At 35.2% G+C, this 12,837-nt stretch overlaps 1 protein-coding gene across 1 annotated transcript in view; it reads left to right on the top strand.

Moving 5' to 3' along the window:
* The window catches only part of LOC135218411 (Kv channel-interacting protein 4-like), a gene marked incomplete in the record, with an annotated part of 956,178 nt that extends 949,771 nt beyond the window's left edge, over positions 1-6,407 (top strand). Inside the window, 1 exon segment of the mRNA XM_064254714.1 lies at positions 781-6,407. Within this exon segment, the coding sequence (XP_064110784.1) occupies positions 781-828 (48 nt within the window).
* Between the last annotated feature and the right edge of the window lie 6,430 nt (positions 6,408-12,837).

Genomic DNA, 12,837 nt, shown 5'->3' with positions numbered 1-12,837 from the left:
TTTCTTGAACGGAGTGAATCCCCAAAAATACTTAATTAATAATTTAGTTTTAGAATTGTGGTAGCAATTTATCCAGGCAACTATTACTTAAATTTTAATTTATGTCACAGACGCCAAAAAAAATTAATTTATGGTAAATGAATATCACAATTAAGCAATTTTAGTAACAAATCTAACTGACATTGATACACACACAGTAGTATCAGAAAACAAAGAATATTGTATAAAGTTTTTTACAACTGAAAATAAACTAACCACTCATATAAGAGAAGCTGAAAAATTAAGTTGAAGTTATGATAATGTTCGCATAGTTTACAAAACATTTTGATTAACCATTAAAATTTCGAGTACTTTGAGCAGAGCATGCATGTCTACATCCAGTAAAAAAATAATCAGACAAAAAAGCAACAAACTTGGACAGGGAAAGAAATTCGGAATATCGCAAGAAAGCAGATGTGCCTTAGCAATATTCATATATATATATATATATATATATTTATATATATAAATATATATATAGGTATATAATAATTATATATCTATATATATATATATATATATGATATATATATATATAATATATATATTATACTATAGTATGTATATGTATGTATATATATATATGTTTGCGCGTCTGTGCATGCGCTTGAGCTGGAATGACATGGAGTAAGTGCATGCATGTACAGATTACATGTCCTCATTATCTTTTAGGGTAAGATCTATAAGTTACTGATGTGCGCACCAGGTTTAATGACATCATCATTGCCATTTATGTTTCAGAACGAAAGCGTCATCCACTCGTTTAATTTATTCGATGAGATTCAGTAACATTGGAGTGTGATGAGGGTCAGCGTTGCCAACTGATCCGTAAACCAAAAAAACCTTACTCGTCGAGTAGCACTAGTTTTGTCGATGGCCCAAGTCGACTGGTACGCCTGCCTGCTGGACGTTTGCAAATGCCTGGTCTGGTTCAACTGGCCAGAGAGTTTTGTTCGTTTAGGAGCTGCTGGAGGCACTCAAGAAGACGGTTGCACACAGAGGCACTGCTTGGTTTTTATGGCACTTTGACTTTGATGGCTTGGTAGCTGTAAGTGACGGTGGTATGGAAATGTGTTCCCATTTTCTTTCATCCTGATTACGAGAAAAAGTCTGACATGAGCAGAAATTCTCCTTTCAAAAATGGGCGAATAACCTAGTCTGTTTTTTTTTCTTTCTTTTTTTTCGGAATATCACGCACGGCGACTCATTGTCTGTCATGAAGACAGCTGTTCATCTAGGTTACCTATGAGGCCTGAGTGCATCAGGTCATTTCCAACACGTTTTGAAAAGCAACTTTTTAGATGAATCATATTTTATAAATTACTCGTCAATGACGGTGTGCTGTGGTAGGTCAGACTGTGTCATGATATTTTCCTTTGGGAATATACACTAGATCTCAACGTCGATGCGAAGGATATGAAGTTTATGAATTCCTTCGAAATTTCCTTTTATCCCAGTGTTCTTGTGCTATATGATAATCCTAGGACTATGAACCTTTTTATGATAGCTATGAAGCATTACATAGCCCTCCTAATTTCACAGAGCGACCCAGGATACAGCGCTCACGTGTCATTCTATTTGGTTGGTCTCTTGACAATGACAAATCACGAGTTTCCTCTGAAGGAGAAGTCGAAACTCCTGCACCTTTATGAAGGTAAAGGATCCGTATGTTCTTTGACTATTTTCTAAGACGGCAATAATCGCCTACTGTATCCTCTTAGTAAGTGTATTTGATATCCAATGCGCAAGTAGACATCATTATTACACTAAATGGCTTTAAGTAATGTCAATAGAGAAACTCGGTCATCTGACATCTAGTTCATTCGGTTTCTTGAGCTCAAAGAGAGGATGGCGCGATTCACTTTTTCCTTTGGGATATCAATACTCTCAAACCACTCAGGAATGATGGGAAAGTCTTGGAACGAAACATTCAGACGTTATTTAGCAAAAGGCGCAGCGACCCAACTTCTCCCGTTCTAATCCTCGGTTTCCGTTGGTCTGCGCATTTTAGATGCTGCACTCACATACTTCACACAACTTGCGCCTGTATGGTACGTTTGCGCAAAGCCTAAACTGTTGTACCTTGGGGTTAAAGTTTCCGTATTTTAGGAGATAACATTTGTATGAGATTATATAAGTATAAATACATATACGCATGATGTTATAAATCACTATATATATAGTAAATAATGATAGAACTTTGTTTACCGTTCATATATGAAGAAATTTTACTATGAATAAAAGATTACGTAGTCTATCAGTATCACAACTATACACATACTAGTGAAGCTTCATTTTCTTATAGATATATGTCTTGATATATATATATATATTTTTGATCACTAATGAAGCACCCACCAATATCCACCTATGAATTGTGAAAGATACACTTTATTCTTTTTTTTCATTTACATTTTCTTCTAAGAATTATTTTTCATTAACAATGTAGAATCTTTGATAATATAGGTAACTACAGAAATAATAACGATTTGTTGTCAAAGTCATATGTTGATTTAGAAGATGAATTGTAAAGAAATATGAAATGTAGTATAAGAGGCAAACAAAGATCTCATAGAAAAAATGTAGAAATGCGGACAAATCTTTCGGAAAGCATTTGGAGATAATTGTTTTGGAGCGAATAAAGAAAAATAACTTTGACATTTAATAATGACTAGATACTTTTCTTCTAGCACATATTTACTTATGATGTTCTTCAATTTGAAAAATAAAATCTGATTGGTAATATTAAATTTACTCTTATGCTAATAGCACCCCGATATAATACAACCCATCATTCATTGTACAAGAAAGGTTCCAAGAATGAGTTTTCTCTTGGAAAGTACAAAGAGCCTTATTATCAAATTTTATTGTCTGCTTTTTTTGGCTGAGTTAAAAATATAACGTTGCCTTTCATAAGCATTGGATGAATTATGGAAGTGGACTTTCTATGGGAAGTAAAACCTTTTTGCACAAAGATGAGGCGTAAAACCATTAACTTTATCTAAGCATTGCTTATATTACTTAATTTAAGTATGCTACCGTTTCTGACTATTAATTGAAAGCTAAAACAATATTGCATGTTGTCTATAGAAAGCGATTAGTACTTCACATATTATTATTATAAGGTCAAAAATTCTTGTGCAGAGACAACTCGCATGAAAATACGTATACCCATACTGTACATTTTAGACGTATGGAAGATGCTCAATTTAAGTAACACATAGATAAATAAATACAGGTCATACCTGGTGAAGCAGTTATGGTAAACACAGACATGAAGGCAAGTGCCTCGGTGATTTTGTGCTTTGTAGATATTAAATAGAGACTTATTTACAATAAGCATTAATTAATCAGTTTTGAAGAAATGTTGCGGTGACTGATAGTACTAATCGCAATTTTTTTCTGAAGAATGAGTGCATTAAACATAAATTCTCAGCGGTTACTGGTGATCCTACGCCAGGCGCAAGGGAAACAAAGGAATGGGAAAGTATAAAGCATCAGATTTAACATTAATCTACTTTGGTAATGTTCCCACGTCTAACATTTTAAAGCATCAACTGAGATAGAAAGACTTTCTGATTTCAGGTGGGAGGTTTTGCGTGTAAAAACATACACACCCCTCATTGAAATAAACACCCAGGTACTATTCAGATTCCAGAACTGTAGAATTCTATCCGCGGTACATAATATCACAGATAGTCGTATTCTAAACAGCCAGATGGATGTAACATACTTAGATCAGTTATTCATGTGTCAGGAAGACTTTCTTACAGACGAATCATTGTCATTTCACATTGAAGAAATGACGCACTTCAGGAGACATGATATACTTAAGGGCGTTATGTTTCATTTGACCTTTTGCATAGATTTTTACTGGTAATTGTAGTATGTCCTATTATTTTTGCTAATGAAGAAAAGAATATAGGATTTCATAACCATTTCGGTTTGAGGAATCTCCCTCGTAGAAGTGAAGTGTGAAAACTTGTACATAAGAACTATAGCTTCCCATTTTGATACTCAACAAGTGTTTGGAGGAGACGAGGTTCTTCTCTTTTGTTATGGAGAGTGGGAAGCTGGAAAATATTTCATTCCCTAACTAAGAACTTGTCACTAACGTTAAATCTTTATATATAATATAATGTATCCTTTCCTAACTCTCTCTCTCCTCTCTCTCTCTCTCTCTCTCTCTCTCTCTGCCTTGGTCCCACTGAGGTTTTTAAAGTAACACGTCGAGAAAATTCCATTTGTACAGTAAATACCTTTTTCAATCCCCTCCCCCCAACCATCCCATCTACCCTAGACAAAGCAGACACATTTAATCAAAATGGAGACGATAGTTTATTGCTTCACGATATGGATCTCTTTATGAATAATGAATAAGATGTCTTAGTTGCACCATAGATGTTTTAAATGTTTCGTGGGTGAAAGTAAAAAGTCATTAGTCTCTTATCCTTAGCACCAGCTTTTAAAGATTCTTTCAGGAATATAGTTGACTCTTTGCTTCCTTCCTTCAGTCAGAATATCATTTAGCTGAGTTAGGCGTAGCTTCTATATCTAAGTTTCGTTATCTGGTTCGTGTACTGAATGTTTCAGTAACTTGTTGAATGCTGAATTTTCTTACTCTGGTATCAAGGCATAATAGACTTGTTTTTTAAGTTTTGCTGCGGGAAATTTCACTTTATAGTAAGATAGCCATTGTTATAAAGTTATTGTGACAAAAAAGTAATATAAACGTGGATTTAATCGATTAGGACCATTTTGCTCTTTCATTGGATAGATGAGGCACTTGAATTTTAACATAATTTAGAAGCATTTTCCATATGCAAAGTTCAAACTGAAAAACCTCAAGATTACAAACGCGAAAGTGGCTTCCCTTTTTGTGCTGAAGCGCGATTAATTTTTTTTTTTCTTTTCCTGAAAGGGGATAAAAATTCTCCTGTGTCATAACTTCATAAAATGCAAAAGCCCTCCTGCAGGAATGCAGTCATGTGTAACAGCAATATTTGCTGCAGGGTTTATGGAGATGAAAGCTTCCTTCCATTAGGTTCTTTTCAGTAAAGTATTGCAATCAGTTACTTTTATCCTAGTGCAAGTTAGTTTGGCAGTAAGGACACACACACGCACACACACACGCACACACACATACACACACATATATATATTATATATATATATATATATATATATATATATATATATATATATATATATATACGTAGGTATATACATATCTTAATGAGGAGAGTTTATGTGCTGGAATACACAACAACAAAAACACAGTCGAATGATAGTGGTAAAACTGCTAGATATGTATAAGGACGTAATGATCATTTCTTACGTTTGATACTTTTTTTTACAACTTTTAAAAGCAGTATCCGAGTCTTGGGAAGTTAACTGGCAGTTTGAAATACACATCAGAATTTGTCGGGTTCTAGTGGGAAAGTAGTTTGAGAAGCAAAATTAATTCTTTTTAGCTACGATTTACCTGTACATCTCTACATTGCCTCTTACATTGCTATGTGTTAATCCTCATTCCTGATTATGTCATGATTGGCACATATCTTACATGGCATCTTTATTGTTCGTCTGCATGATTTAGGTCTCATATGACTGTTATTGCTTTTCTACTACGAGGCATCACAAAGCAAGCCAATCTGCATTGGAATGCTTGAACTATTATTAACTTTAAGACACAGACAATTTCCGGAGTGAGACGCGACTATGAACAAATTCTAGGGCACGGCACACATTTTACTTCTCAAGCAGATGTAGTACTGTAGGCTACAACGTTGTCTTCATTTCCTGATTCTCTTGCGTTCTCGAGAGACTGTAAATATCTGCAAATAGTGTGACTCTAACTTGAGTTTTCATTTTGTCAGCCATTGGAACCGTCTTCAGCAACTCTCTCTCTGAAAACAGAAGCAGTTGCGTAAAGTAACCGACATGTTTATGACATGTCCCTATGCAACACTGAGCAGTTACGTCATCTTTTAATTAAACCGTCACTTCAGACATTATTATGAAAATCAGCCTAGCATAACGAATGTCAAGATAAGGACGGAACCGTTATGAAGGTCAAATTCCACAGCAAGTCCATTCGTAGGGATCAACAGGTAATAGTATTGGGTTTTCTCAGTGTAGTCGCCTGTATCGCCTCAACGGGGTTGACGAACCCAGATCTGCCAATTGCTCTTCCTAGTCGTGAACTGTTCAGAGTGGTAATTGCTGATGAGTTTATGTTTCATTTCCTTAGATGCCTGTGATAGTCACTCGAACGGAATTCCATTTATCTGTTTCTGACGCAATTACTTCACATATCGAATATGTATATAAGTAATTAATAAAGAAAACATACTGGTTACGTCCTTTTTTGTCTTTCATTAACCTTATATGAGTAGTTTGAAATATGGAGTATCTGGCACTGAGGGCTTTATCCTTTAAAAGAAAATAATGACAATGATACTGGTAATGAAGTAACAGTAGTTGTTGTAGTAGCAGCAGTAATGTAGTGGCACAGCCCCTACACTTTCTGTTTTGATGAATGTACGAAAAGGCGAGAAAAAATGGAAGCTTACAGAAAATATCTAAAATTATTTACCCTCTAAATAATTTTGCACACCATTACAGGATTTACCAGACGATCTGTGATTGAATGATCCAAAATTATCTAGAGTTACAACGGTCACCATACCTGACACAAAGTGCCACTGAAAATAAAGAACTTCTTAATGGTAGTGAGTGAGCTGTCTCCTCCATTAAAATGACCCAAAATATTGAGGTATCGGATTATGAAAACTAGTAGTAAGTTATAACTTAGAGGTATAGGATCATAAGAATTAGTAGTAAGTAATGACTTTGAGGTATGGTATTAAAATAATTAGTAGTAAGTTATGATTCAAGGGTATGGTATTGATAGAATTAGAGTAAGTTATAACTCAGAGGTGTGGTATTATGAAAATCAGTTGTAAGTTATGAGTCAGAATTACGGTACTGATAGAATTAGTAGTAAGTCATGACTCACAGGTATGGTATTATGAAAATTAGTAGTAAGTTATAACTTTGAGTGAAAACTAGTTGTAAGTTATAACTTAGAGGTATGGTATTATGAAAACTAATAGTAAGTTATGACTCCGAGGTATGGTATTGATAAAATTAGTAGTGTGTTATGACTCAGAGGTATAGTACTGATAGAATTGTTAAGAAATTCACAGTCTCGTGAAAACAAATTGTTAAAAAATATCCACAATTATATATTAAAAATATATTTCTATGTAAAATAGACCAAAGACTTTCGAACACCTGAACGGTGTTCCTCATCAGTGTAACGTTACACTGATGAGGAACACCGTTCAGGTGTTCAAAAGTCTTTGGTTTATTTTACATTGAAATATATTTTTAATGTGCAATTGTGGATATTATTTAACAATGGATAGAATTAGTAAGATATGACTCAGAGGTATGGTATTATGAGGATTAGCAGTTAGTTATAACTTAGAGTGAAAACTAGTTGTACATTATGACGCAGAGGTATGGTATTATGAAAATTATTAGTAAGTTATAACTCAGAGGTATGATATTATGGAAAATATAGTAAGTTATGACTCACAGGTACAGCATTATGGAAATAAGAAGTAAGTTATGACTTAGAGGTATGTGATCATGAAAACTGTTATTAAGTTATGATCTAGAGATATGGTATTATGAAAACTAATAGTAAGTTATGACTCAGAGGATGGTATTGACAGAATTAGTAGTAAGCTATGAGCTATGACTCATTGGTATGGTATTATGAAAATTATTAGTAAGTTATGACTCAGAGGTGTGATATGAAAATTGGTAGTAAATCATAACTTAGAGTGAAAAATAATTGTAAGCTATTAATCAGAGGTATGGTATTATGAAAACTAATATTAAGTTATGACTCAGAGGTACAGTATTACGAAAATCATTAGTAAGTTATGACCCGGAGGTATGGTATTATGAAAATTAATGGTAAGTTATGACCTAGAGGTATGGTAATATGAAAATTGGTAGTTTGCTATAACTTAAGGTATAGGATTATAAACATTAGGGGTAAGTTAGTGCCATCGCATAAAATTTGATGGCTTACTTGTTAAGTATTATTTGTTTTTAATCTAAAGAACCTTCATTTATAATGTGACTGAGGGTGACTCTTTAGTATATGCCTACAACAAACCCACACAATGCATGAGTTGTCAGCAGAAAATATTCATTGAGTAAGTAATGAACAACCACGTCATAACTACCTAAAAGACTCATTGATATGCTAGTTTTGGAACACAGACACTGCTACTGGGAAGAATATTCTCTCTAAATCGCTCTCTTTTGATGACTGGTATATTTACATCATTTATTAGGCAAAAACCAAGAGTTAGCCTTTCCTTATGCTTACCTTTCACAGTTTTCATCAGCTTTCTTTTTCCATGGTTTTGGAATTTCATGTGTACTCAGCTCTCCTTCCGGTTATCTCTGATTTATGCAGTCTCCAAGGTTTGTGTGTGTGTTTGTTTGTTTTTGTTTTTAATTTTCGTTTATCAGTTTGTTGTTATTTTCTTTCATGGTTGGTAACCTCTAATTTCCTTTAGTTAGTTGAGATTCTTTCTTTTCATACCTTCATCAAATATTTGTATTTAAAACGGTTCTCCTACTTTTTTTGGAAACATAATTGATAGATTATTTCCACCTTTATTAAACTAGTTAGCTTAGAAACTCCTTGAATAATCCGTAAGTGGTTTAGTATATTAGATGACCATTACTTTTTTATTTATGTTTGAAGCGAATTATTACAATATTTGCATTATGATATTTAGCTTTACATTACAAAAATGTAATTTTAATCACTGTTTCCATTGATCTACCTGTTGTCTTTTTTTCCGTAATTGATTCCAAAATCCATCAGGAGCAATTAGCTTTACTCGTAATGAAATTAATAGTTCCCTTTTCATCAAAGCTTTCAACTCTGTTGATCCAGATTCAATCAGTGTAATTTTAGGCAAACAGTGTCTTTTTCCTTTGCCCTTTTATGTTCTGCGTCGCGCATTAATACCCTTTACTAATATTTGTTCAATAGGGAAAATATTAAACATCAACACAAGCATATTAGTTACCTTCTGTGTATTTTGAATGAATACAAAAGTTTCGATCACATGCAGCCACATCCCAGTTCTGCATAGTTCACGTTCTGTTGTTTTACAATATAAATATAAAATAATAGGCAAACGTCAATCCTTTGTAATGAGGTATATATTACTTGGAAATCAAACCTTAGTCATTTCCTATGACAGCATAGAAGTTGTAAAGCTCCCTACCACAGTGGTAGAATTCCAAAGGAAGGAAACTAGACTGATGTAGTGTGGCAGCCGTTGGCTTTAAACATAAAGGTTCATCCGGCCTTTTGTGGTCATTTCTACACACCAGGGGGTTCACAACCTTCGGCTATGGGCTCTTCTACGCTGGGATACAGTGTAATACAACTCAAAACCATTAGCAGTACCTATGGGAGCTGTGACCTGATAGCAAACAATTTTAGTTGACTAATAGACGATGTCAGTTAAACTTAATATTATATAGTATTTTATGAATGTGGCAATAATGATTGCTTTAATGCATGCACACACACACACACACACACACACACACATATATATATATATATATATATATATATATATATATATATATATATATATATACAATATATCTATATACATACATATATATGCATGTATGTGTATATATAATCTCGGTTCTTTAAAACTCAAATCCTATTCATTTTCTGTAATGTTCAATTCAAGACTCGCTACCTAACAAACTGCCTATGGCTATCGTTCATGTTATTAGCTAACTGGCAAAAGAAAATTTGATTAAAGGGGCCATGGGCTCAGAAATATGGTTGACAAAAAATTATTTTATATATTTCTTATCAATACTATTTCCTAGCTTCAATGCGGTTTTTATTACTTGACTATATCTTGTAGTGACTCATCGAATTCAACTCGAGTCCTTTATAAAGAGAACCACACGTAAGAAGCCTACATAATAATCTACTAATATAATACTTATTATAATTAAAGTTGCCAGATGCCTCAAGGAAGCTGTGTAAGTTAATATATACATTTATATATATATATATATATATATTATATATAGATATAATATATATATGATATATATACATACATACCATACATACATACATATAAACGGCATCAAACCTAAAAGCATTGTTGATTTGGATTCTTGAATCAACTTAAATGTCGTTCCCTATTTGACTAGAGGCAAAATCTGAAAAGAAGCCTAGAAATCACTTTAGGGAGTACGGAATGTTAGGAGCTGGCATCCATGTCAGACTGTTAAAGTGGTCCTTAGTGAACATATTTCAAGTGGATGCCCATTAAATTTGGCCTTTTTAAATATCATACAGCCAAGACCAAATGGCGGCCATTATCCAAAACTACGGATACTAATAAAATGACAACTTTGTGTTTATTTAAGATAACATGATGAAATTTGCTGTATTTGAACATGTTATAATTATACACACATACTCTAAAGATCTAAGCAATATCTTATCTATTTTGTTCCCTATGGAGAGACAAACATGAAAAAGTGCTCTGAAAATCCGACAAAATTACATTTTGATGCATTATATTAAGCTTGTACAAATGTACGGACATGCTTCAATGACGTTCTTTTGATGTAAAAAAAACTGTGTTGGGATAATATTAACATCGACATCAGTTTTCTGTGGTCTAGTTCGAGTCATCTTGGGCACTACTCAAAGGATTTCGACAAGTTCCGTCAGCGCAACCACAACCAGCAGTACATCTCGGCTCCTTAAGACGACACCTGCATCTGTTGGATTCGCAGTTCTTACACTGGCATTGTGTAAGCCTGAGGTACATCGCTGGAAATGGTATATTACTCATCAAATGAGGAAGTACATTTCCAGTTGTACCGTCCTTGTTCCATTCATTTCCCACCAGGGAAGATACATCTGGTTGTGTGATCAGTGAAGAGAGCCAAATTGTACACTGATGGTGTGCTCGCTTGATATGCAGCTTTTGGTGGCAACTTCTCTGGCTCTTTGTAACATTTGAGGAACATTTTGAAACGCATGTCATTGATGTTTGTGTTGTTTTCATTGTTTGAATACAGTCTGCAGATGAAGCTCTCTACATCTGTCAGTGTTCTTTTGGTAAATGTGCTGCATCCGAGCCCATCCAGTAAGGGACAGTTCTTGATGAATGTTTTCCATACTATTGTTTTGCCAATGCCAAAAAATTGGCTGTGTTGCAGCCAGAGAGGGCATGGAATGCTGGAATATTGTGTAGAGCTGGATCAAGGTCTACAGCGTGCACAGCAACAAAGCTCCTTTGCTTCGCTGTTCCCGTTTGAAACCAAAGCTCTCCAGATAAGTCACAGATAAAGTGACCGAGGAACAAATGAAGATGCTCAAACCCAAGATCTGTCACAGACTTGGCCTGTAACAGCATCCTGGTATCGGCTTTATCGTGGTTAGATTTGATGGAGTTGACGTCCGTTCCACAGGATGACTCAACAGCCGTTTGGTCATGAAATCCGCCAGATGTCACGACTTCACGATTCGGTTGAGTCGACCTTGCTTGACGAATGAGCTCCATGCTCAAAGAGTGTTCCAGGTTTTGCTTGTTCTCTGGGAGGTCAATAAATTGCCTCCAGTTGATGGGTAATGGCACATCCCTGTTGTCCACTTTGCGATGTATTGGCCGGGTTTTGCCGGTCTGTAAAATCTGAGTGGTGTCCTTGATAGTATTTGCTTCATACTTATCAAACACGACGTCAACTCTGGAGCAAGTGTCACTGAAGTGACTGAAGACAGAGGCGACAAACCGGTCTGAAAGTTGTTGAAAATTGTGGCATTTGCAGGTTTGCTGATTACTTGAACAAGTACCTGATCATCGATGAGTACACAAGTTTTCAGATTTACTATCGACGGTTGTTTCTCTACAGTTGTTCTTGTCTGAAGGATATTTCCGAGTGCTGCTTTGTTTGTGGATCAAATTCCTCCGGATGTGTCTGCAAGTGATAGGGGAACCGGTGAAAGTTCGTGGCTGAGGATTTCCTTCAGGTCCACCTATCGTCAGCTTCTTTCAAAACAAGCAAGCATTGAAAGAGATTACGGCCTGCTTTGATGTGTTTTTGTTTCAGAGCCAGAATTTTTTATCTAGACCTGATACATGCTTTTCAGCGTCAGGCTTTTTGACTGTCTGAGCTTGTCATGGAATCCCACTTTTGGCATGTGCTGTCAGAAGACATTCCATCTAGTTAGTCGACAATCTTCTGAACATCTTCCTTGTCCCACTGTAATCATGAGGGTCTGGCTTCTTTTACATAGGAAGGGTTGTAGTCTTCATCTGTAGCATGCATGTCCAACACGGCACTTGTGTCGTCTACAATTTTGCTCCGTTTGTTGAATGTGAGGCACCATTGGTCTCTTGCTCCTTTTGATCTTCTTATTCCTAAAAGACCACCGGCAAGTTGGCTGACTTTGTTGATTTGCTTTAAGGCTTGATCTGTCAATAGCTGATTGAATGTGTTATTGGTTGTCTTGGCCACAAAATTTCCATTCATCAAATCCTGGTGAACACCAGGATGGCTTGTTTCAAGGATCATAATGTCATTAAGATAAACTGCTCCCCAGCAAGTGTAGTTTGTGTGGTCTTACTGAGCAAACTAGGATAACATTGCCGCAAAGGACGATTTATGTAGGTTCCAGTTTCCAGTTCTCTGCATGCA

Source organism: Macrobrachium nipponense, chromosome 9 (assembly GCF_015104395.2).
Source record: "Macrobrachium nipponense isolate FS-2020 chromosome 9, ASM1510439v2, whole genome shotgun sequence".
NCBI lineage: Eukaryota > Metazoa > Arthropoda > Malacostraca > Decapoda > Palaemonidae > Macrobrachium > Macrobrachium nipponense.
The sequence above is the reverse complement of the archived record's forward strand: the minus strand, read 5'-3'. Positions and strand labels throughout refer to the sequence as shown.